At 38.2% G+C, this 26,582-nt stretch overlaps 1 protein-coding gene and 1 pseudogene across 1 annotated transcript in view; both read left to right on the forward strand.

The window, feature by feature from the left end:
* The window catches only part of LOC132556223 (myoferlin-like), an 81,430-nt gene extending 67,368 nt beyond the window's left edge, over window positions 1-14,062 (forward strand). The window contains exons 39-52 of the mRNA XM_060220616.1: window positions 739-849; window positions 1,362-1,487; window positions 2,086-2,241; window positions 2,604-2,695; window positions 3,449-3,619; window positions 4,012-4,157; window positions 4,513-4,652; window positions 5,259-5,347; window positions 6,108-6,342; window positions 7,846-7,945; window positions 8,244-8,428; window positions 8,730-8,839; window positions 9,157-9,304; window positions 12,620-14,062. Of these exons, the coding sequence (XP_060076599.1) occupies window positions 739-849; window positions 1,362-1,487; window positions 2,086-2,241; window positions 2,604-2,695; window positions 3,449-3,619; window positions 4,012-4,157; window positions 4,513-4,652; window positions 5,259-5,347; window positions 6,108-6,342; window positions 7,846-7,945; window positions 8,244-8,428; window positions 8,730-8,839; window positions 9,157-9,304; window positions 12,620-12,652 (1,842 nt within the window). The 3' untranslated portion in view covers window positions 12,653-14,062. The remainder of the gene's footprint in view (window positions 1-738; window positions 850-1,361; window positions 1,488-2,085; window positions 2,242-2,603; window positions 2,696-3,448; window positions 3,620-4,011; window positions 4,158-4,512; window positions 4,653-5,258; window positions 5,348-6,107; window positions 6,343-7,845; window positions 7,946-8,243; window positions 8,429-8,729; window positions 8,840-9,156; window positions 9,305-12,619) is intronic.
* A 7,409-nt stretch (window positions 14,063-21,471) lies between these two features.
* On the forward strand, window positions 21,472-26,246 carry LOC132556216 (E3 ubiquitin/ISG15 ligase TRIM25-like; annotated as a pseudogene).
* The last annotated feature ends 336 nt before the right edge of the window (window positions 26,247-26,582 follow it).

A 26,582-nucleotide genomic window follows, 5' to 3' on the forward strand; every position in this document is an offset into this window, starting at 1 on the left:
TAGAATCATGTCTTCATCAATTAAACATTAGGATTGTTAGAATCACGTCTTCATCAATTAAACATTAGGATTGTTAGAATCACGTCTTCATGGAGTGAAGCCACTTACCATCCATTGATTGGGTGTGAAGAATCTTTATATATTTATACTTATTCTGAATGCCTGTTGTGCTACCTACCTAGGTAATTTTAAACATTTGCATGATACTTTTCAATCCATTTTTTATTGTATTTTTTATTGATATAATTATTTCTATTTCTTGCACATTTTACAAAATTTTCAATTAAGATTTTAATACAAACTGACACATTAAGGTTGAATGATTCTCTAATGCAAATTAAATTAAAAATTGATAAATCATTTTTTTACAGTGTTGGAGCTTCATGTGCATGTTACAAGTACATGAAGATTTGCAAAATCATGTTTTGAAAATCATAAATATATATTTATAATTGATGTCTCTTCACTTTACAACAATATTTATCATTGTCTCATCAAAATATCTTCAAACTTACCCATGTCTGTGTGTAGTTTTCCTACCAGTGGACGTAGAGGTGTGGAAAGTATTACATTTGTAATTTCAATTGTTTAAACTTACTATGTTACTGTCTGACCTACAAACTTAACCACCATTTGTGTTATAAGATGTGTTTTGTTGTAGATGACAAGTGAATGAATCATTTGATGTATCAATTCTCAACCCATGTTGATAGATTGTAATGACTTTATTTCTAACAGTCTGAGATTAAGGATATTGAAGAGTTAGATTGGTGGTCCAAATATTACGCCTCGATAGGGGACACAACAAAATGTCGCAAATATATCCAGAAAGGAATGGACAAGGTCAAGGTAGGTTATTCAAGGATACACAGTAAGAAATGTCAAGGTTATTAACCACCTAGTACTAAATTAGTTATTCAATGTCAAGGTTTTACTGTCAAGGTCATATATACTTGATACTAATGTACAAACGTAAGTCATTCATAGTCAAAATTTAACTTTCAGAAAAATCAATATCATATCCTTAATACTAGACCAGGCATACAAGGTCAAGGTTACACTTTTAGAAATATCAAGGTCATAAAGTTCAAGATGTCAAGGCCATAATCAAGCATGTTTATCATATGGTAACATCTCTTACCAACGTCTCTTACCAACGTCTCTTACCAACAAAAATGACCCCCAAACCCAAAACAAAAAATAGTAACATCAAGATAAACAGAACATTGGTTCAAACTTAGATTTTATAGTCCTGACAGTATTAACATCCTAGGAACATAAAAGGTATATAGTGAGAAATATCTAGAGCTTTCTCTACAGTATTTCATACATACAAGTCTTACATTTGCCTCTGTCTATAGGTTTATACAAACGAGCTGGAGAAGTCGGAAAACTACAAGACATTTGATGATTTCTGTCACTGCTTTGACCTATCACGTGGTAAAGATGAGGAAGACGAAGAAGGAAATGTTGTCGGCCAGTTCAAGGTTAGTGTTAATAAGATTTAAATGAAAGTTTAGAGAGATTCAAAGTTTGATAGATCTCGGAAGTCGACGGTCAGTGAGGATTGAACATGAACAGATTAAGTCATTACACCAGTGTTTGCCCTGTAACACCATGCTTTTACATGTATGGTAGGGCTTTAACTGGAGGTTACATTTCATATGTGTATAACTGCCCTGTAAATCGTTGTATTTTCGTCTATATATGTACTTCCTGTTGCAGGGCTCCATCAGGGTGTACCAACTGACCCCAGACCTTAGTGAGCCCTGTAAATCATTGTATTTTTGTCTATATATGTACTTCCTGTTGCAGGGCTCCTTCTGGGTGTACCCACTGACCCCAGACCTCAGTGAGCCCAGTAAATCATGGTATTTTTGTCTATGTATGTACTTCCTGTTGCAGGGCTCTTTCAGGGTGTACCAACTGACCCCAGACCTCAGTGAGCCCAGTAAATCATTGTATTTTTGTCTATATATGTACTTCCTGTTGCAGGGCTCCATCAGGGTGTACCAACTGACCCCAGACCTTAGTGAGCCCTGTAAATCACTGTATTTTTATCTATGTATGTACTTCCTGTTGCAGGGCTCCTTCAGGGTGTACCCACTGCCTCCAGACCCCAGCGAGCCACTGCCAGAACGGGTATTCAGTAATCTTCCCCCAAGTACACCAGAGGAATGTGTTGTACGTGTGTATGTCATCTGTGGCATCGGTCTACAGCCCAACGATACCAGCGGTTTGGTAAGATTTTATATATCAGGTTTTATTGCTAAAACCATCCATTAAATTTAGGTACCAGACTAAAATCTGTCAATTCAAATGGAAAAATGTTCAGTTAATTTGAAGAGTGCTTGGTTCTTGAAAAGACTGGGCTGTATAGCTCATTAGTGCATTGTCTATATAAGGCAATAATCAATAAGAGGCATAAGCTTGGACATACAGTCATCAAAACTAGATTTGTCCTTATATCTTCATAACAGTTGGATAATTAATCATATAAATTCCATAAGTGATATTGCTGTTAATAGAGGATAAAATTCAACTATTTGTGGAGTAAATCTGAAATTTTCAGATGAATTCTATACAGTTTCCTTCCATTGCAGGCTGACCCCTATGTGGAGATTGAACTAGGAAAGAAAAAAGTCAGCAGCCGAGACGATTATATACCTAACTCCATTGAACCTGTATTTGGAAAGTATGTTACCGGTTTAGTAATAGAATAATTGTCTGGTTCCCATAACAGAAATGTTTTTATTCTAAATAGTTCTCATTTTACTGAGGCATCTGTTTATTGCTTGTTTGATTGTTTACATTGTGTCAGATTTTAAAAACATTGCTGATCAGATTCAATTCAAGTTCAAAGGATGGAATTCTCCCAGGGTGTAGCCCTTTTTCTGTCTGTTTCAACTGAAGCTTTCATCTGTATGTACTTATAATCTCTTTATTCTTGACCTTTGATCAACAGGATGTTTGAGTTGACTTGACCTTTGATTAACCTTTATCTCACAGGATGTTTGAGTTGACTTGACCTTTGATTAACCTTTATATCACAGGATGTTTGAGTTGACTTGACCTTTGATTAACCTTTATCTCACAGGATGTTTGAGTTGACTTGACCTTTGATTAACCTTTAAATCACAGGATGTTTGAGTTGACTTGACCTTTGATTAACCTTTATCTCACAGGATGTTTGAGTTGACTTGACCTTTGATTAACCTTTATATCACAGGATGTTTGAGTTGACTTGACCTTTGATTAACCTTTATCTCACAGGATGTTTGAGTTGACTTGACCTTTGATTAACCTTTAAATCACAGGATGTTTGAGTTGACTTGACCTTTGATTAACCTTTATCTCACAGGATGTTTGAGTTGACTTGACCTTTGATTAACCTTTAAATCACAGATGTTTGAGTTGACTTGACCTTTGATTAACCTTTAAATCACAGGATGTTTGAGTTGACCTGTACCCTACCAGTGAAGAAGGATCTGATAGTTAGGATCAAGGACTATGACATCATTAGCAGTGATGATCTCGTTGGGGAGACCATCATTGACCTTGAGAACCGCTTCCTGTCTAAACACAGAGCCACATGTGGCATCCCCAAATCATACTATGTGTAAGTATGTTAATGTGAATGCTACTATTTGGTCACTTTATTTCTAAATACAAAATACAGTACAGTAGACAATACACAAGATAAACCTATATATTCTTTTATATTATTGATATGATATAATTTAATTTACTCAAAAAAAAGGTTATTCAATTTCTATCAATCACTTTTAATTTGTCAGATGTAAGTGTATGAAAGCATCAATCCGAGTCCAGAGTCCATGCAACATGAATGAATTTATAAGTTACTTTCTTCACTGGGATCTCAACTGTATGTTTGTGAATAGGTTAAACATGAACTGTTGCTCCAATCTATTTCTGAAGAGTGTTGGTGGAGCCCACTATTATCTTTCTGTGAACGTGTTGGTATAGATTTCTGCTCTACATTATGAACAGGTCGGGGGTGAACCAGTGGAGGGACAGTCAGAAACCCAAGGAGATCTTGGACTGGTACTGTAAGAAAAACCATCTAACAGGCCCACTCTTCTACGGCACCAACAGTGTCAAGGTCGCCAATAAAACCTACAGCCTGTCTGACTTCGGTACGACCTATCACATATTGAGTTCTGAAAATTTCTATTTATAGATAAAACCTCCAGACTTATGCATGACCTTGACCGTTCAATATATGTGCATTATAAAGTTTATAAATAGAGGCTGCAATGTGGCAGACCTTGTTATGACATCAAACTGCCAAACAGTGTAATAAACCTGAAGTAGGTAGTATTGTATCTGCGTTATACTTGCTAATTGTCTTTGATTGCTATTGTATCATCTCCTGAAAAATACTTACAAATAGCAAAGTAAGTCTGATGTGACTTTCTAATTCTATTTTAGCTAAATTACAAATATAAGAAAAGTAGATATATAAGTAATACGTTTTTGACATATTAACAGAGGTGAATCCACGATCTGACCCTGACCTTGGACAGCCAGATGAGAGACTTGCACTTCATGTGCTGAATACCTTCCCCATCGTCAAGGAGCATGTAGAGACACGTCCCTTGTACAACCCTATACAACCGGGTATAGAACAGGTATAAACATGTACAAATAGGTGTTTAACAGGAATAGACAGGTAACTAGGTCATACAGCTGGGTTTAGAACAGGTATATACATGTACAAATAGGTGTTTAACAGGTATACACAGGTAACTAGGTCATACAGCTGGGTTTAGAACAGGTATATACATGTACAAATAGGTGTTTAACAGGAATACACAGGTAACTAGGTCATACAGCTGGGTTTAGAACAGGTATAGAGGTGTACAGTCAGGTATTTGATATAGCTCAGGTAGCTAGATCATATCCTTGCTAAATATTCAATCAAAAATAGTTTACAAAATAAAAATTATCATCCTTAGTATCTTGAAAACATATTTAATGCAATAAGACCTATAGATACCTGTTGTAATAAAATAAGATATTACAACACTATTAGAGTCACTTAAAATTTACAACCTGATTAAGATAGAGACTTATAGACACTTTTTGTAACCAATACTTGATGTAAAACATTGACACAAAATGAGCATGTTACCAGTCGTAAGTGGTTTTAAATTCTGAAAGACTGGAGTCTCAATATTCTATGATAATCCTGTAACAATGTTGTAAATATTAACCATCTGTTTACTGATTTACAGGGTAAGGTACAGATGTGGGTAGATATCTTCCCTAAATCACTTGGACCCCCAGGCTCACCATTTAACATCGAGCCACGCAAACCATCAGGGTAAGTACATTATCCATAATCCATTACAGGTATAGTTACATCAATCAAAACTCTGTCAGTAATCTTACTTTGTTAACCTTTGACCTGAAATTGTCTGTCAGTAAACTTACTTTGTTAACCTTTGACCTGAAATTGTCTGTCAGTAAACTTACTTTGTTAACCTTTGACCTGAAATTGTCTGTCAGTAAACTTACTTTGTTAACCTTTGACCTGAAATTGTCTGTCAGTAAACTTACTTTGTTAACCTTTGACCTGAAATTGTCTGTCAGTAAACTTACTTTGTTAACCTTTGACCTGAAATTGTCTGTCAGTAAACTTACTTTGTTAACCTTTGACCTGAAATTGTCTGTCAGTAAACTTACTTTGTTAACCTTTGACCTGAAATTGTCTGTCAGTAAACTTACCTCGTTAACCTTTGACCTGAAATTGTCTGTCAGTAAACTTACTTTGTTAACCTTTGACCTGAAATTGTCTGTCAGTAAACTTACTTTGTTAACCTTTGACCTGAAATTGTCTGTCAGTAAACTTACTTTGTTAACCTTTGACCTGAAATTGTCTGTCAGTAAACTTACTTTGTTAACCTTTGACCTGAAATTGTCTGTCAGTAAACTTACTTTGTTAACCTTTGACCTGAAATTGTCTGTCAGTAAACTTACTTTGTTAACCTTTGACCTGAAATTGTCTGTCAGTAAACTTACCTCGTTAACTTTTGACCATGAATTATTTTTAATTTGACCTTTATAACATATTTAAATGCTAGGTTTGTGCTGCGTTGTATCATATGGAACACCGTGGATGTCGTGCTGGATGAGGAATCCATCACCGGTGAACAGATGAGTGACATTTATGTCAAGGGATGGATCTCTGGAATCGACGAGAAACAAGAGACAGATGTCCACTACCGATCTCTGGACGGTGAAGGCAACTTCAACTGGCGTTTCATCTTCCCATTTGATTATCTGCCTGCAGAACAAGCTATGGTTGTGAAGAAGAAGGTGAGGTGGTCCAATAATTTATAAAAAAAAAGAAAGATATTTTCATGAGGCTGAAATTTTTACAAAAATATGCATTTTAGTTGGCACTTCATTGACATAAATCTTGCTCATGAAATCCCCTGAATGTTACACTAAGTATTAGTCAGCCTGTAGGATCACTAGATATCCCTGAATGTTACACTAAGTATTAGTCAGTCTGTAGGATCACTAGATATCCCTGAATGTTACACTAAGTATTAGTCAGCCTGGAGGATCACTATATATCCCTGAATGTTACACTAAGTATTAGTCAGCCTGTAGGATCACTAGATATCCCTGAATGTTACACTGTAATTGTTAGTCAGCCTGTAGGATCACTAGATATCCCTGAATGTTACACTGTAATTGTTAGTCAGCCTGTAGGATCACTAGATATCCCTGAATGTGACACTGTAATTGTTAGTCAGCCTGTAGGATCACTAGATATCCCCGAATGATACACCAAGTATTAGTCAGCCTGTAGGATCAATAGATATCCCCAAATGATACACCAAGTATTAGTCAGCCTGTAGGATCAATAGATATCCCTGAATGTGACACTGTAATTGTTAGTCAGCCTGTAGGATCACTATATATCCCCGAATGATACACCAAGTATTAGTCAGCCTGTAGGATCAATAGATATCCCTGAATGTTACACTAAGTATTAGTCAGCCTGTAGGATCAATAGATATCCCTGAATGTTACACTAAGTATTAGTCAGCCTGTAGGATCACTAGATATCCCTGAATGTTACACTGTAATTGTTAGTCCACCTCACCTATACAATCACTGTTTACCCCTAAACAACATCTCATTTTCTTAATGATGAACCCAAATTATGATTGAGGTTATCAGGTCATCACATGTCAATATACCATATCATTTATTTATATATAAATTCAGGTAACGTGACATTGTTGATTAAAGAATGATGATTAAATTATGTCACAATGGAGACTTTATAAGTCTCTTCAGTGTAATAGCTTGAAAGGGAAGTGCTTTTTAATATAAGGCGACAGTTTGTTGTTTTGTACATTTTCATGAATGACAAAAACAGGTATATTTCCTTCAATAATTGTCAAAACGAAAATTGATAAGATGAGAAGGATCATGTGTAATTTCTTTTTCCTCCAAAGGGAATGAAATGTTGTTCCATACATTTCATTTCAGCTCTCTTAAGAGATTTAGTATGGCTTGATTAAAAAGATAATGCAAGCTTCTATATAAATGTATGTATTTGTGGTATTGTTAAGTATTAGTACCAGTACACAGAATCGACACAGTATGTGTACATTTGTATGACAAAACACGTTTTAGCAACCAGAACAGCAGGCCTTGTATACTTCCCACCTCAAAGTTATATCTTCACACTGATTTTCTGGTTAAACTTTCTTGTAAAATTGTTCAGATTTTCATTATATCATCTCTGCCATGCCCATTGGTAATATGTGATTTTTTATATTATGTTTTGGTTGTCCACAGGAACATTTCTGGAGCCTGGACGAGACAGAGCAACGTCTGCCTGCAAACCTCGTCATGCAGATTTGGGACAATGATAAGTTCTCCATGGATGACTTTCTAGGTATGAATTTGACCTTGAACCTTCCATAATCATGACATATAAACTCTGTGTTAAAATCTTCATATAAGTTTCGTTCTGTGTTCTTCCTTACATGAGTCTAAGTCACCTTTTACATTTTGCAAATTACAGGTTTGTAAACATTTACATTTTAGAAAAACATTACTGAACTCACTTCAATAAAATTTTGTAGAAAATTTGTAATGTATGCTACTACTGCTACTTATCAATATCATAAAGATAAAGCAGTAACAATGAAAAGCCAGCTTCTCTATCTGATGTCAGATCTCTTCTCCTGCAGGAACTTTGTCTCTGAACCTGAGTGCAATGCCAAAACCAGCCAAAAAAGCAGGGGATTGTAATCTTACCCAGCTGCCAGACTTACAGACAGGGCATGAAGTCAAACTGGTCTCATTGTTTGAACAGAAGAGACTTAAAGGGTTCTGGCCCTGCTTCAATGATGAAACTGGAGAGCGGGTTCTAACGGTATGGATTATAGCAGTCTCGATTTTAGAAAGTTTCAATTGTAATCGAGGTCATATTACCTTTTTTTGTAAAATATTGAATAGAATATGTATAATTATGGAAGAATATTGGTGCCCTGGTGGTTAAGTGAGCCATTGATTTACACTTCTTGATTGGATCTTATAGAAATGATTGATACATATCTGTATGAATGTATTAGGTTAATTGATTGATACATATCTGTAGGAATGTATTAGGTTAATTGATTGATACATATCTGTAGGAATGTATTAGGTTAATTGATTGATATGATATATTGCAGGGTAAGATTGAGATGGAGTTGGAACTTGTATCATTACAAGAGGCTGATGAGCGCCCTGCTGGACAAGGACAAGAGGAACCAAACATGAACCCCCATCTAGACCCTCCCAAGTAAGTACTGGTCATGTGGTCCAAAATAAATCCCCATCTAGACCCTCCCAAGAAAGTACTGGTCATGTGGTCCAACACAAATCCTCATCTAGACCCTCCCAAGTAGGTACTGCTCATGTTTTCCAACATTACTACATACTTATCATGAATAATATTTTTGTTTCTTTTGTTGAATCTCTCAATGGTTTTCTTCTCATAGATCTATGGCCAAAAACAATAAAAATGACACCCACTGAGAATTTTTTGTTTTTAATAAAATGCACACTTTGCATGGTTTATTTCCTGATTTTCATCAGTCAAATGGTTTCAAATTTCAGACGACCAGAGACGTCCTTCTTGTGGTTTACATCTCCATGGAAGACATTCAAGTTCATTATCTGGCGTAGATACAAGTGGTGGTTCATTGGACTCCTCATCGTTATCCTCCTCATCATTCTCATCGCACTATTCATCTACTCCTTCCCGGTAATTTTTGAACCTTGTTTTATATTGTGTTGTCTACACCTGTCCAGGTGTTAGCTGATCTTTATGTTGTGTTGTCTACACCTGTCCAGGTGTTAGTTGATCTTTATGTTGTGTTGTCTACACCTGTCCAGGTGTTAGTTGATCTTTATAATGTGTTGTCTACACCTGTCCAGGTGTTAGCTGATCTTTATGTTGTGTTGTCTACACCTGTCCAGTTGGAAGCTGATCTTTATGTTGTGTTGTCTACACCTGTCAAGGTATTAGCTGATTTTTATGTTGTGTTGTCTACACCTGTCCAGGTGTTAGCTGATCTTTATGTTGTGTTGTCTACACCTGTCCAGGTGTTAGTTGATCTTTATGTTGTGTTGTCTACACCTGTCCAGGTGTTAGTTGATCTTTATAATGTGTTGTCTACACCTGTCCAGGTGTTAGCTGATCTTTATGTTGTGTTGTCTACACCTGTCCAGTTGGAAGCTGATCTTTATGTTGTGTTGTCTACACCTGTCCAGGTGTTAGCTGATCTTGATGTTGTGTTGTCTACACCTGTCCAGGTGTTAGCTGATCTTTATGTTGTGTTGTCTACACCTGTCCAGTTGGAAGCTGATCTTTATGTTGTGTTGTCTACACCTGTCCAGGTGTTAGCTGATCTTTATAATGTGTTGTCTAAACCTGTCAATTTGGAAGCTGATCTTTATGTTGTGTTGTCTACACCTGTCCAGGTGTTCGCTGATCTTTATAATGTGTTGTTTACACTTGTCCAGGTGTTCGCTGATCTTTATAATGTGTTGTCTACACCTGTCAAGTTGGAAGCTGATCTTGATGTTGTGTTGTCTACACTTGTCCAGGTGTTAGCTGATCTTTATGTTGTGTTGTCTACACCTGTCAAGGTGTTAGCTGATCTTTATAATGTGTTGTCTACACCTGTCCAGGTGTTCGCTGATCTTTATAATGTGTTGTCTACACCTGTCCAGGTGTTAGCTGATCTTTATAATGTGTTGTCTACACCTGTCAAGTTGGAAGCTGATCTTTATGTTGTGTTGTCTACACCTGTCCAGGTGTTAGTTGATCTTTATAATGTGTTGTCTACACCTGTCCAGGTGTTAGCTGATCTTTATAATGTGTTGTTTACACCTGTCCAGGTGTTCGGTGATCTTTATAATGTGTTGTCTAAACCTGTCAAGTTGGAAGCTGATCTTTATGTTGTGTTGTCTACACCTGTCCAGGTTTTCACTGATCTTTATAATGTGTTGTCTACACCTGTCAAGGTGTTAGCTGATCTTTATGTTGTGTTGTCTACACCTGTCAAGTTGGAAGCTGATCTTGTATTCAGATAGGTATAGAAACAAACTCGAACAAACTTCTGCAACTCTGCACCTTCATAGCCCAATTCCTTTCCCATGGTTATAAGTTCCTGGAGTGCCGACATGATGAAAATTATGCAAAAAGAAAATGAACAAACTGAAAGAAAATACCTTAATTACATAAAAATTAAATATACTCACCTTGTCTGACCTTGTATATCACCAACCTCCGTCAGGTATACCACTTACCTGTGAGTGCTCTACTTCGTACAGCTCCTAGCGCAACCAGAAATTACTGAAAAGTTGGGCAAGAAATAATGAGGGAAAAGTCAGACAGTCTAACCTAACATTATCTCATGTGTTCTATTCCCAAAAGTACTTAACGTCAGTTATCCCACTGCTGCCACCAATTTGTAACGCGGGACAAGCCTCAGTTCGGCATTCACGGGAAAAAAACACAAGAGATACTCCAATACATATATATACAAGTTTATTTACACTACATACACTAAATATAGACAATAACACACTCTCATTCACCCACTCTATCTTCCATGCCTCTAAATGTAATACTACAGTCTCTTCACACACTGTGAGTCTTTTCACATTTCTCCGAGGAAATACAGTCACCCAGTGGTCTTTACAGGTCCTGACTCGTTGTTCACCAGCTCGAGACGGCGCACAAAATGCATACAAAATTTAGCCCACGGCTAACACAATAAACAGAATAGCATATGCCTATCAGCATCATTGGTCCCTCTCAGACCAGGATCTCCAACATCAACTCTGCCTACATAGCCTGCCTGACGTCTTGTCTGAACGTCCTGATAGCTGACCGTGCCCCTGGTATTTGCTGTTGCAATGCTGGCCGGCCCTGTTGCATACCAGTCTGTTGCAGTCTTTGCAGGCTATGGGTAGCCTAACTTGGTTGTCTGCGCGTCCTGTGAAGCTATAATAAACATGACAAAATATCATAAACACTCACGCACATCCATACTTTAATCCAACTAAGACATTCCTTAACTAACTATATAATTTACCATCAATTCTACTTCCCTTTATAAATACTAAACCTAATTGTAGAAAGACCCCTACAAACATATTAAATTCTAGGATGCGTGACCATTTTCTTATAATAATAATGCCAAAACGCATGTATCACCGCAACCATATAGGCTACTGAGTGGCTTCCGTACTTTTTACACCTGCGCGCACTCAACTCTTGCACAGGCAAATACAACTACTACTCAGGGCTTCCATAGATAAACTACTCAAACAAAATAACGTTACTAAGCGAAATATACGCTTAAAGGCAACTAAATTACTTGTACATATCAACACATTACTATAATACCACATAAATCCTAATTACCTAATACTGTTAATTATGACATTTAAAATCAACACACCTGTATACTATAACAGCAAATAGTTACGCTCGAGTGGACACGCATCGATGGATAGATTGGTTGACCCGCAATAGGGACAATTAAAATATGGCACGAAATAGCCAACTAAAACAACAATTTATGAAAGATAGAAAGAATACTTACCCCAGTCAGATATCCGGGCTTCATCACACACGAATTATGGCTGGGAAAATAATCCTAAACAGCTCTGCCAACAATGGCCACTAGTCTATCCTGTCCAGCCCATGCACTACCCGTCCTTCTTCACACGTACACACACACGCACACGTGACTAATTCACATACCATTCACAATAACAAATAGATGTACCTGCTTCGTGACAAATACCATATACTCTTCAAGTGTGAATCGTGTGAGTTTTTTAATGATGAGGTTTCTGGGGAAAGAAATTAATCAAAATAAGTAAAATATCATTGTTCTATAATTTATATGATTTGTAAAATTTCTGTTTTGTTGATAAAGGGACAGATTGCGAGAATTTTAAATTAAAAATGTTGTCTGCATTGTCACTACTGCTCCTTGATTTAAGAATTAAAGTTGTTGTATAATGCATCAAGGGAGATAACTACTGGTCTGTTTTACAGGGTGCATTCAACAACTGGATCCTTGGGAACTGAACAATCACATCAACGCTGTGTTACATTGAACAACGAGTCAAGAACAATATGACAAATAATTGGAATTGTAGAACAACGATTTAAATTTGAGGACACCTGTCAAGTATGCTGTCTGTCTGGAGTGGATGCTGTCAGGAATTACCAGTTTTCTCTGAGATTTCTTTATATCTCTGTGCTAATTGCTTGGTTTTCTAGAGAAAGTGATAACTTCATACAGAGTTCCCCAATGTTTATGTGATAGGGAATTGTACAGACATATATATATGTTTGCTTTCTGAATTAATCATACTCACAAATTCAAGACTTTTTGTAAAAATGAAAAATGACATGTGTGACTGTAGTATTTAGCTTTAAACAGTTTATAACATCATTATATAACATTGTTGAGAAAGCTGTTCTTGTACTTGGGTATGAGATCAGGAATAGATTATAGATTGTATCGATACTTTCCATAGTATACTTCACATTCAATAGATTAATAAGCAACAAAATTGTTATAGAAATTTCTGCAGAGTTTTACCTTCACATCCCTGTTTTTTCACAATGGACTCCTGCATCTGTAATGGATAAGTGCCATTGTCATAAGGAGGACAGAAGCGTGTATAGATGTGAAATGTAAAGAGTGAATCTGTCAGACTGATATTTAAATGTATTTTCTTAAAATCATGAAATATGTAGATAGTGTGTTGATGACATTGTGTAAAATGAAATATTCTATGTTACAAGTAAGAAAGGTGATATATAATGCTATGATATTGTGGTGAAATATGTAAGAGAAATGTTAGAGTAATGTTAGACAAAATCTCTTGCTCTCTTCTTCTAGTTAACACATTTTGTTTTTGTGTCTTAAATCTTTATGTCAACAGTCGACATTTTGTAGATGTCAGTGTTGTTTATGTCTTGATATTATGTTAACAGTTCAAGCAATTTCTAGATGTGGTAAATATTTTGAATTCGTCTACTTGAGTTAAGTAATTTGAAGCCATTGATTTAGTGATTAAGATATTTTGATAAATGAGTCAGTAGCAGACTTCGATGATGGACTACTTGCCACAAACATTGAAATGATATTTCTTTTCTTGCCTTCAATATAACAATTAAGATACCCTGTTCAGTTAAAGTAATGTAACTGTATGGGAAATCCTAATGTTGACTGATACCATTGTCTCCTATATAAGCTGAAAGTCCATTGTTCGGCAAAACAGATAATTCCAGTAAAATTGAATAAGTCAAGTAGAGGAGTTCATGATAATTTTCTGTATAAGTCTATGATCACTCTTGTTGAGTCTTTGTTCCAATGTTCTTCATGTGGATATAGACTCACCAGTGACAAACAGAGTAGAAATTAGAGATGGAAAGGAGATGCTTTATTGGACAAAATCATGATTTTTTGTGTAGGAAAAGACAAAATCATGAAAAGACAAAATCATGATTTTTTGTGTAGGAAAAGACAAAATCATGATTTTTTGTGTAGGAAAAGACAAAATCATGATTTTTGTGTAGGAAAAGACAAAATCATGATTTTTTGTGTAGGAAAAGACAAAATCATGATTTTTTGTGTAGGAAAAGACAAAATCATGATTTTTTGTGTAGGAAAAGACAAAATCATGATTTTTGTGTAGGAAAAGACAAAATCATGATTTTTTGTGTAGGAAAATACGAAATCATGATGTTTTGTGTAGGAAATAAGTTTACTATTTCTGAACTTTGAATGATTTTTTTTTTTTTTTTTTTCGAGGGACAAAATCATTTGATTCACCTACTATGTATGAATAAACACAAAAATTACAACCATCTATACATTTGATTTTTTTTTATTCTAAGGTCAAGTGTTCGACGAGCTAAAGTTTTTGAAAAAAAAGAAACAGACAAGAACTGTTGATGTCATGGCTTTCATTCTATTTTTGTAACCATTGTGTATTTGATATAATTAAATGATATGTGCCTTTTTATAACCAGCATGTGCATGCTTGTCAAGCTGTTAATGATGCTATCACACATATTCCTCCGACGGACCAAGCTTCGTGGATGTATATATAGTTATCATTTAGAATTTTACACACAGTTGTTACCTCCTAATCATTAGACTTTTCTATGACCTCCTGACCCCAATTACACAAATTTTTCAAAACAGAAGGACATTCCAAATCAGCAGGAAAGTATTTTCCAAAATTTAGGAAAATGTCCTGAATACTTTTAAACCTGTCCCATGGGAAAAAAGGAATAGAAACAATGGTCGGAATGGACTTGTATTAGCTGTCGACCCCCTATAAAACTTCATGTATAGCCATACCTGTAGAATACACTATGGTGGGCTTTATTACTATTATCTATTTAACAAGTACTTGACACTAATATTTAACACATTTTTCAAAAGTGATAGTTCCTCCATGTACTCCCATTAAACTTATCTGGTTTAAGGATTTTCATCATCAGAAATGATAGAGGTATAACATGTTATGTTATAGAAACACTTTAAAGAATGAAACAGTGTCTGTAAAACAAAAATGAATGGTAAAATACTTTATTTTCCAGGAGGAATTATTTTCATTGATTTTGGGGTACTCTCAATCCTTAAATACACATGAAATGATAGAGTATTAAAAATAATGTTTTTCTTAGAATACTGCTTATCCTCAAGATCGAGTGATACTAAGAGAGTATTTATTTTGGAAAAATCACGAAATTCAAACCCCATGAAAATATATGATTTTACACCACCATAGAGCAGATAATGTCACACTCTGGAGTTTGTCAGAGTGGAGCTGTGAAAAGGTTTTCACTACATTTGTAATTGCTTCAAAAAAAGTTTCAACAGGTCCAGTCTTTTGGAGAAAAGCTACACTATGGTGTATAATTCAGTCTACCATTTTGTGATCAGGAGTGCCCCCTACTATAATATACAGTTCAAGAAATATCTCCCACCATATTCTGTTGTTAAGATATTTCCCCCTGCAAGTGATGCTGTAAATTGACAGTAGTACAGGTACAGCTGGTGATATTACAGGTGTTGGGATATTAACTTTTCTACACTTTATATATACCTGTGTTAGACATTATATATTTATTATTAATAAACTCCTTTTACATAATCTTGTCTAGTGTTTTATGTGTTCACTGTCTCACTACTGCATTCATCAGGTCATGTGAAGACCAGGATAAGATGGGGGTTTTTTGGTGGTTGTTAACGATTTTTTTAAAATCAGTCTTGAAATATAAGACACATGTTGTGTTCAGTTCAGTCCGAAATGATTTTCACACATTAAACTCTCAAGGCATCAATTAATCATAACAACTGTTTCGTAATCAAAACAAATTATTTTCACATTGATTAAACTTTAAACATGTTATTGATTGGCTGATATGTGAAATTTTACCTGTGTGAACTTTTGACATAATGGACAATATTACAGGAAGAGTACATAATGCACTAGTTTTTTATGGATTACTATTTGTTTCAAAGATGATAAACCTGTTGATTAGTCCCTACTGGGACCTGAAGGAGGTGGGCAGACTTTCAAAGATGATAAACCTGTTGATTAGTCCCTACTGGGAACTGGAGGAGGTGGGCAGACTTTCAAAGATGATAAACCTGTTGATTAGTCCCTACTGGGACCTGAAGGAGGTGGGCAGACTTTCAAAGATGATGACTCTGTTGATTAGTCCCTACTGGGACCTGAAGGAGGTGGGCAGACTTTCAAAGATGATGACTCTGTTGATTAGTCCCTACTGGGACCTGAAGGAGGTGGGCAGACTTTCAAAGATGATGACTCTGTTGATTAGTCCCTACTGGGAACTGGAGGAGGTGGGCAGACTTTCAAAGATGATAAACCTGTTGATTAGTCCCTACTGGGACCTGAAGGAGGTGGGCAGACTTTCAAAGATGATGACTCTGTTGATTAGTCCCTACTGGGAACTGGAGGAGGTGGGCAGACTTTCAAAGATGATAAATCTGTTGATTAGTCCCCATTGGGAACTGGAGGAGGTGGGCAGACTTTCAAAGATGATAAATCTGTTGATTAGTCCCTACTGGGAACTGGAGGAGGTGGGCACACTTTCAAAGATGATAAATCTGTTGATTAGTCCCTACTGGGAATTGGAGGAGGTGGGCAGACTTTCAAAGATGATAACCTGTTGATTAGTACCTACTGGGAATTGGAGGAGGTGGGCAAACTTTCAAAGATGATAACCTGTTGATTAGTCCCTACTGGGAACTGGAGGAGGTGGGCAGACTTTCAAAGATGATGACTCTGTTGATTAGTCCCCATTGGGAACTGGAGGAGGTGGGCAGACTTTCAAAGATGATAAATCTGTTGATTAGTCCCTACTGGGAACTGGAGGAGGTGGGCAGACTTTCAAAGATGATGACCCTGTTGATTAGTCACTACTGGGAACTGGAGGAGGTGGGCAGACTTTCAAAGATGATAAATCTGTTGATTAGTCCCCATTGGGAACTGGAGGAGGTGGGCAGACTTTCAAAGATGATGACCCTGTTGATTAGTCCCTACTGGGAACTGGAGGAGGTGGGCAGACTTTCAAAGATGATAAATCTGTTGATTAGTCCCTACTGGGAACTGGAGGAGGTGGGCAGACTTTCAAAGATGATAAACCTGTTGATTAGTCCCCATTGGGAATTGGAGGAGGTGGGCAGACTTTCAAAGATGATAACCTGTTGATTAGTCCCTACTGGGAACTGGAGGAGGTGGGCAGACTTTCAAAGATGATGACCCTGTTGATTAGTCCCTACTGGGAACTGGAGGAGGTGGGCAGACTTTCAAAGATGATAACCTGTTGATTAGTCCCTAATGGGAACTGGAGGAGGTGGGCAGACTTTCAAAGATGATAAATCTGTTGATTAGTCCCCATTGGGAACTGGAGGAGGTGGGCAGACTTTCAAAGATGATAACCTGTTGATTAGTCCCTACTGGGAACTGGAGGAGGTGGGCAGACTTTCAAAGATGATGACCCTGTTGATTAGTCCCCATTGGGAATTGGAGGATGTGGGCAGACTTTCAAAGATGATAAATTTGTTGATTAGTCCCCATTGGGAACTGGAGGAGGTGGGCAGACTTTCAAAGATGATGACCCTGTTGATTAGTCCCCATTGGGAATTGGAGGATGTGGGCAGACTTTCAAAGATGATAAATTTGTTGATTAGTCCCCATTGGGAACTGGAGGAGGTGGGCAGACTTTCAAAGATGATGACCCTGTTGATTAGTCCCCATTGGGAACTGGAGGAGGTGGGCAGACTTTCAAAGATGATAAATCTGTTGATTAGTCCCCGTTGGGAACTGGAGGAGGTGGGCAGACTTTCAAAGATGATAAATCTGTTGATTAGTCCCTACTGGGAACTGGAGGAGGTGGGCAGACTTTCAAAGATGATAAATCTGTTGATTAGTCCCCGTTGGGAACTGGAGGAGGTGGGCAGACTTTCAAAGATGATAAATCTGTTGATTAGTCCCCGTTGGGAACTGGAGGAGGTGGGCAGACTTTCAAAGATGATAAATCTGTTGATTAGTCCCCGTTGGGAACTGGAGGAGGTGGGCAGACTTTCAAAGATGATAAACCTGTTGATTAGTCCCTACTGGGAACTGGAGGAGGTGGGCAGACTTTCAAAGATGATGACCCTGTTGATTAGTCCCTACTGGGAACCGGAGGAGGTGGGCAGACTTTCAAAGATGATAAATCTGTTGATTAGTCCCCGTTGGGAACTGGAGGAGGTGGGCAGACTTTCAAAGATGATAAATCTGTTGATTAGTCCCTACTGGGAATTGGAGGAGGTGGGCAGACTTTCAAAGATGATGACCCTGTTGATTAGTCCCTACTGGGAACTGGAGGAGGTGGGCAGACTTTCAAAGATGATAAATCTGTTGATTAGTCCATACTGGTAATTGGAGGAGGTGGGCAGACTTTCAAAGATGATGACCCTGTTGATTAGTCCCTACTGGGAACTGGAGGAGGTGGGCAGACTTTCAAAGATGATAAATCTGTTGATTAGTCCCCGTTGGGAACTGGAGGAGGTGGGCAGACTTTCAAAGATGATAAATCTGTTGATTAGTCCCCGTTGGGAACTGGAGGAGGTGGGCAGACTTTCAAAGATGATAAATCTGTTGATTAGTCCCCGTTGGGAACTGGAGGAGGTGGGCAGACTTTCAAAGATGATAAACCTGTTGATTAGTCCCTACTGGGAACTGGAGGAGGTGGGCAGACTTTCAAAGATGATGACCCTGTTGATTAGTCCCTACTGGGAACCGGAGGAGGTGGGCAGACTTTCAAAGATGATAAATCTGTTGATTAGTCCCCGTTGGGAACTGGAGGAGGTGGGCAGACTTTCAAAGATGATAAATCTGTTGATTAGTCCCTACTGGGAATTGGAGGAGGTGGGCAGACTTTCAAAGATGATGACCCTGTTGATTAGTCCCTACTGGGAACTGGAGGAGGTGGGCAGACTTTCAAAGATGATAAATCTGTTGATTAGTCCATACTGGTAATTGGAGGAGGTGGGCAGACTTTCAAAGATGATGACCCTGTTGATTAGTCCCTACTGGGAACTGGAGGAGGTGGGCAGACTTTCAAAGATGATGACCCTGTTGATTAGTCCCTACTGGGAACTGGATGAGGTGGGCAGACTTTCAAAGATGATGACCCTGTTGATTAGTCCCTACTGGGAACTGGAGGAGGTGGGCAGACTTTCAAAGATGATAAATCTGTTGATTAGTCCCCATTGGGAACTGGAGGAGGTGGGCAGACTTTCAAAGATGATGACCCTGTTGATTAGTCCCGACTGGGAACTGGAGGAGGTGGGCAGACTTTCAAAGATGATAAACCTGTTGATTAGTCCCCATTGGGAACTGGAGGAGGTGGGCAGACTTTCAAAGATGATAAATCTGTTGATTAGTCCCCATTGGGAACTGGAGGAGGTGGGCAGACATTCAAAGATGATAAATCTGTTGATTAGTCCCCATTGGGAACTGGAGGAGGTGGGCAGACTTTCAAAGATGATAAACCTGTTGATTACTCCCTACTGGGAACTGGAGGAGGTGGGCAGACTTTCAAAGATGATGACTCTGTTGATTAGTCCCTACTGGGACCTGAAGGAGGTGGGCAGACTTTCAAAGATGATGACCCTGTTGATTAGTCACTACTGGGAACTGGAGGAGGTGGGCAGACTTTCAAAGATGATGACCCTGTTGATTAGTCCCCATTGGGAACTGGAGGAGGTGGACAGACTTAAAATTTGCACTTTATCCATGCATTCTTCTGCTATCTTGTCTGATCCCTGTCTTTTATACTTCTCATTACTTTGACCTACATATTGACCTTTGACCTACATCAAAAGCTTGCCTGGAATACACACTGATCGTGGGAACTTTATACTTGGGATATGGGTTCACCTTTGTTTTACAGTTGTCGCATAACAAAAATAAGTCACACTTGCCTATATTTTCACCTTTGACCTACAATGCACATCAAAGGAAAAGCTTGCCAAGATCATTGTCTATACTCTATCGTCTACACAACTTATCAAAGGAACTTAATACCTAAGATATGAGTTCTTATTGATGAGGTTGGGTGTCAGTAGTTAACTGTAATTAACCAAATTATCTTATTATTTTTTAATAAATTACAAGTAAATCCATATATTCCTGAGATTATCAGTTTTGCACATTGTTATTACTACAGATCTTTAGGCCCTAGCTGGTATTCTAGATATAATTCAGGATCAGAATAGTTCACCAATTGTGATACACCACACAAACTTGTTGTATATGGATCCTATATATAAAAATTGAGTCAGATCCATGCGATACTACCAACGATATAGCCATAACTATTACTGTCAAAATCCAAGATGGCCACCTCTCGGCCAAAAATTGGGACAATGCAAAACTTAGGACTTCGGGGAATCTACACAGAAATTTTATGAAAGATCCAATGAATACATCTTCAGAAATAGTGATAACAACATATTACAGACAAAATCCAAGATGTACATCAAGTACTCTAGAAATAGCGATATCAAACTACATATGTATTACTCTCTAATTCCAAGATGGCCGCCATGTTAATTCTCGGATCAATCCGAAAATGGGACATATCACGACTTAGAATCAAGGAAAACCTACATATACATATGAAATCTGATAAGATCCATCCAGTACTTCTCAACAAATAGCAATAACAATAATTGGTTAAGGACTGGTGGACAGACGCAAGGCGTTTTAAACACTCAGCTATGATGTTTTTCGGGGAAAAAAACACTTGAATAATTCCAGGAATAAAAAAAGAGACAAAGTCCATCTTTGCTATCTTAAGTATGCCAACTATTTCTGGTTGTGTTTGATCTGCCTCAGCAGAACCTTAAATACTACAGACAGAGATACAAGAGAATCCGGGTCTCGCAGACTTACGACATCGGAAATTTACACATGTACTGACGCTTTGATAATCAACGACAAGATCAGGACTCGAACCCGTGACGTTAGATCTAAACACAGGAGTTTTGAAAATCAATTATCAGACAGGGGTTGGAATTTCTTAATCCTGTAATCAAAAAGATAAATAGCTGTTAGCAAAATATGTAAAAAAAATAATTGAAAACAACGCTAAAAATACATAATGATCGCTATTGATGAACTTAATAAATAATAATAGTTTAAGAACAATAATAATAAATAAATAAATAAACGAAGTGCTGACACCGTCCAAACTGCAGTGCATAATGGGCTATATATATCCGGATATTATCGTCCAGGATGTTCGGTTTTATCTTTAGTTATATGTTGACCACAGCGGATACAGATTGGAGACTTCCTGGGATCTCGGATCAAATGCTCATTAGAATCAGTTTCACGGTAACTAACGTGTTAAGTAGAACTTAGATCATTTAACCGATATTTTATGATATGTTGGGAAAAGGTTTCGGTTATCAATTTCTTTATCGGTTGTTGTACGATGAAATTGGGCGTTTCTCTGTTAAGTTTACGAAAAACGAAAGTACAAGTACATCTTTCTATTGTATCATGTCGTTATTAATAAAGAGTGCGCCCAAATCAGGAATCAAAATCCAAGCAGCGATATTTTTTCTTATAGATGGCGCAGTCCTAAAACTGAATATGCACAGCAACAGACAGTGGAAAGTATGAAGAGATGATCTTCAGAGCTTTTTCCCAAGATATAGCAATAAGCTTATAGGCGTGATTTAAACATGGAGTTAAGAAATCCAGACAACTAGCAAGTCTCCCGAAGTGGTCTGGATATTATGAAAAAGAATTTTGTTCCGTCGTCTATAAATTTGTGGAATAATTGAGACCATTCTGCTAAATCGGCTGTATCATTAAAATCAGAACCAAACTTCCCCGCATACATTCTTCAGTTCATGATTATTAACATTCTAATAATCGATACCTCTCTGTTATACATGACCGCATTAGACATTACTGTAGTGGCCTGCGTTCAGATTTATAAAGGGTAGGTATTTGCCATTCCCCGAATGGTCGTGTGGTGATGGTATTGAAGACGAAAGTCATTATTTCCTTACGTGTTCATTATTTTCAAAGTGTAGACGGATATTGTTTGATACTTTGTATGATTTAGACGTAGATTTTAATAAAGAAACTATCTTATGGGGCGACAGTGATGCTTACTCATATAAAACTAATTGTAATATTGTTAGATCTATTCAAAAGTTTTTTTGTAAAACAAACAAATCGTTTTAACACTACCTAAATCTGAACTGTATGTAGTCGGCATTGAATTGATACTCTTCTTCTCTTTCTATCCTATCTTCTCATCTTTTCTCCTTTTGACAAAATGATTTAAACTTACAATTGTACGTCTACAAATTACATATCTTCATATTTATAGTATAAACGTGTCACGTGCAGTATGTTAATCATTTGTAATTCTATTTATGGAGAAGAGTTCTTAAGTTGCTAGAACTTGTCTCTGATCCATTTATATGGTACCGATAATAAAATATGTTTAAATCAAAATCAGCAATAAGAGATTGTAAATGATATCAGTGTTTGCGTGCGTGCGTGTGTGTGTGTGTGAGAGAGAGAGAGAGGGTGTGTGTGTGCGTGCGTGTGTGTGTGTGTGTGTGTGAGGGTGTGTGTGTGTGTGGTGTGAGGGGGTGAAGGTGTGTGTGTGCGTGTGTGTATGTGTGTGCGTGTGAGGGTGTGTGGGTGTGTGTGTGTGTGCGTGCGTGTGTGTGTGTGTGTGAGGGGGTGAAGGTGTGTGCGTGTGTGTATGTGTGTGGTGTGTGAGGGTTGTGTGTGTGTGTGGTGTGAGGGGGTGAAGGTGTGTGTGTGTGTGTGTGTGTGTGTGTGCGTGTGTGTATGTGTGTGCGTGTGAGGGTGTGTGCGTGCGTGTGTGTGTGGTGTGTGAGGGTTGTGTGTGTGGTGTGAGGGGGTGAAGGTGTGTGTGTGCGTGTGTGTATGTGTGTGCGTGTGAGGGTGTGTGGGGGTGTGTGTGTGTGCGTGCGTGTGTGTGTGTGTGAGGGGGTGAAGGTGTGTGCGTGTGTGTATGTGTGTGGTGTGTGAGGGTTGTGTGTGTGTGTGGTGTGAGGGGGTGGAGGTGTGTGTGGTGTGAGGGGGTGAAGGTGTGTGTGTGTGTGTGTGTGTGTGCGTGTGTGTATGTGTGTGCGTGTGAGGGTGTGTGGGTGTGTGTGTGTGTGTGCGTGCATGCGTGCGTGTGAGGGTGTGCGCGTGCGTGCGTGTGTGTGCGTGAGTGTGTGAAGGAGGGGAGAGGGGCATTTTTCGGTTTAACAAATGCGCGCCCCTCCCTTCTAACTCGAAATCTGATGTGAAATATTGAATTATGGTGCTGGTGTACCGCACCATCTAGATTTTGACTTTTCTTTTGATCAATTTTGATTTCCCTCAGTCGGTTCCTATGTCCAGATTTTTTTTCTATATTAACAATTGGTATGCTTCCGTGGTATGGTATGGTTTTGGCATTGGTAATCGGTACACATGAAGAGCCTTTCAAGCGATCGAAGTTTTGTGTTCTATAAATAAGGTGGGGCGTGGAATTTGTATAATGTACACGTATATATGTTGGGTTTCATTTGTCTTAAACATATTAATTTCTAAAGGGGTCACTCGTCTGGATTTTTTTTTTTTTTATAATTTTAAGATTTTTTAAATGCTGTTAGCATTGCATAGATGTTCACGTGATTTTCCATCCAAACGAAACAAATGAATGGTAATTAGAAGGACGGTTACCAATTGACTGGAAACAGAGGTGATGCCGTTCATAGTATGTGTGAGTAAAGGTCGAAATCACAACCAACTTAGTACGATTCGTAGGCTTGTCCTAAGATTATACCGCATTTATGCGAAAACTACAAATTACTTATATCACCAAGATCCTGATTCATGTCAAAAATTTATGCCGAATAATGTTCTCTCCTTATATAGGTATCCGTACATTATACATAACCCTATAGGTAACCTTATATAAATTATTAATGCTGTTAATATTTTTGCCATTGTCAGACACCACCGACCTCCAGATGTAATGGCTGAAGGCGGGTCAGCTGGTAGACTCTCCGGCAGCCCCGGATCGACGAAGGACTCCCACGTTTTAGACTGTCCTATATGTCTAGAACAACTACATGAACCACGGTCGCTTCCGTGTTTTCATTCCTTCTGTCAGGAATGTTTGTCCGTCTTTATCACCGAAGACCTGTCTGGAGAGATGACATCAGCGACTGCCTTTCCCTGTCCCATATGTAGGAAGATAACTCAGTCAGTAAATCCGTCCGAGGATAAGGGAGAATGGGCTCGGCAATTTCCGCCGAATGATTTGGTGACATATCTGGTGAAGGCCACGACACACGAACCATTGTACTGTAAACCTTGTGTCAAGAAGGGTAACACATACCTCCGCCACCATCCTCTGTAAAACATGCGAAGTCCTGTTCTGTACAACATGTAAAGTCGAACATCATGATTTGATTCATGAAGAATGTGAAACAGTAGGCGTAACTGGGATGGATAGAGTCATGCATCGACAACAATCAAGGCAGATCAGATGTGAAAAACACACGAAGAAGATGTGTTATTATTGTGAGGAACACCGGGTTCTTGGCTGTAGTAGATGTATCACCATAGAACACAGGCGTTGTGACGCGGTGACAACAACACAGGAGTATTGTGACAAGCTGCAGAGGGACTCACGACTCGATGATCAGGAGTCATCCCTCCTTAAAACAGCGGAAGCCATCAAATTACTTCTCAATGAGATTGATGACCAACTTCAAACCATCCTAGAAGATCGAGATACTGGATTGGAGAGTTTAGCAAATTTGCGAAAAGAAGTCGACGCCCATCTTGATGTCATGCAGAAAGATATCTCGGACAAACTGGTATCATCCTACAAGGAAGAAAAAGAGAATCTGGACATTTCTACACAGAGGTATGAATGACTGATGTCTTCTATTCAAAACACAATAGAAAACACAAAGACAGCAGTTAAGAGGAAAGACAACATAGACACGATATTGCTGTACCAAAGAGGCCAGGCGGAAGTGAAATCCTACCAGAACTTGATCAAAGAGATGAGGAAGTCGTTCAACTCTGTCAGAATCAAACACAGTATCGGATCAAGTCTTCTTAATTTAGAAAAGGAAGTTCCACTGTCTTTAGGAGATGTGGCAGTAGAGAAAATAACCAGACCACTTCCTGAAGGAACAAGTAACGGAGCACATTTGTTCGAATGCCGCGTAAAGGAGGTACACAAGTTCAGCATCAAGCGTCCTACAGATCAATATCAGTGTACTGCAGCTGGTGTGGCTTACCTGCCAAATGATCAGATTGTTATCGCAGATTGGCAAAATAAAAAAATTAAGTTGTTTGAAGCTTCCGGAAAATTTCTCGATGATATGATTGTTTCAGGAAATCCGTACGACATATGTTGTGTAGATGATCATACAGTGGCCATCGCTAGTACATCCCTTATTCACCTCGTGAGATTCTGTGATTCAAAACTAACCATGTCTTCCAATATCAAAGTTCAAAATGATAAACTCATATACGGGATCACTTATACAGACAAGAAATTTACAGTGTCTACTCCGAGAAACGTGTACGAAGTCGGGACTGATGGAACTTTCAAACATTTATATACTTTTCCAGCTAACTGCTTGCACCTTGTCTTTGATTCAAGGACACGTCACATCTTTGGCAGTCAATACACATCCAAGAGCGGTAATTTAAGTGTGTTCAGGCTGTCGCAGGGAAAACCTGAACCAATGACAATGGTTGGAGTGCTGAAAGACGCATGTGGAGTAGACGTCGACGAGGACAGCAACGTTTACGTGTGTGGACGGGCGTCCAATAATGTGATTCAGATGTCCAGTGACGGTGAACACGTCAGAGAACTGCTGACATCATCTGAAAATGTCAACCCAAGGGCGATATCTGTGCGTGGAAACAAATTCGTTGTGACCAATGAATCATCAAAATATAGGAATGAAGTCCACGTGTTTGAACTTTACTGAAATAAGAAAGGCTGGACTCGAATGCTTTGAGAGTAAGCTGGTGCTAGACTGATGATTAGTGGAAAGATATTGAGATAAATCAATAAGATAGTGTAATATTATTGTGAATTTTTGTCCTTTTTATGTCCGTTTTGAGATTTCAGAGCCTAAGTCAAAAATATTTCATTCTTGAAAGCATCAACACTCAATGTATATTTTGCACAAATAAAGGTTAGAGTCAAGACGCCATGTTTCCATTGTTTATATAAAGGTCAGAGTCAAGACGCCATGTTTCCATTGTTTATATAAAGGTTAGAGTCAAGACGCCATGTTTCCATTGTTTATATACAGGTTAGAGTCAAGACGCCATGTTTCTATCGATTATATAAAGGTTAGAGTCAAGACGCCATGTTTCCATTGTTTATGTAAAGGTTAGAGTCAAGA

This window comes from Ylistrum balloti, unplaced genomic scaffold (genome assembly GCF_031769215.1).
Source record: "Ylistrum balloti isolate Yb309-2 unplaced genomic scaffold, AGI_CSIRO_Ybal_v1 Utg370554, whole genome shotgun sequence".
In the NCBI taxonomy this organism is placed as follows: Eukaryota; Metazoa; Mollusca; class Bivalvia; order Pectinida; family Pectinidae; genus Ylistrum; species Ylistrum balloti.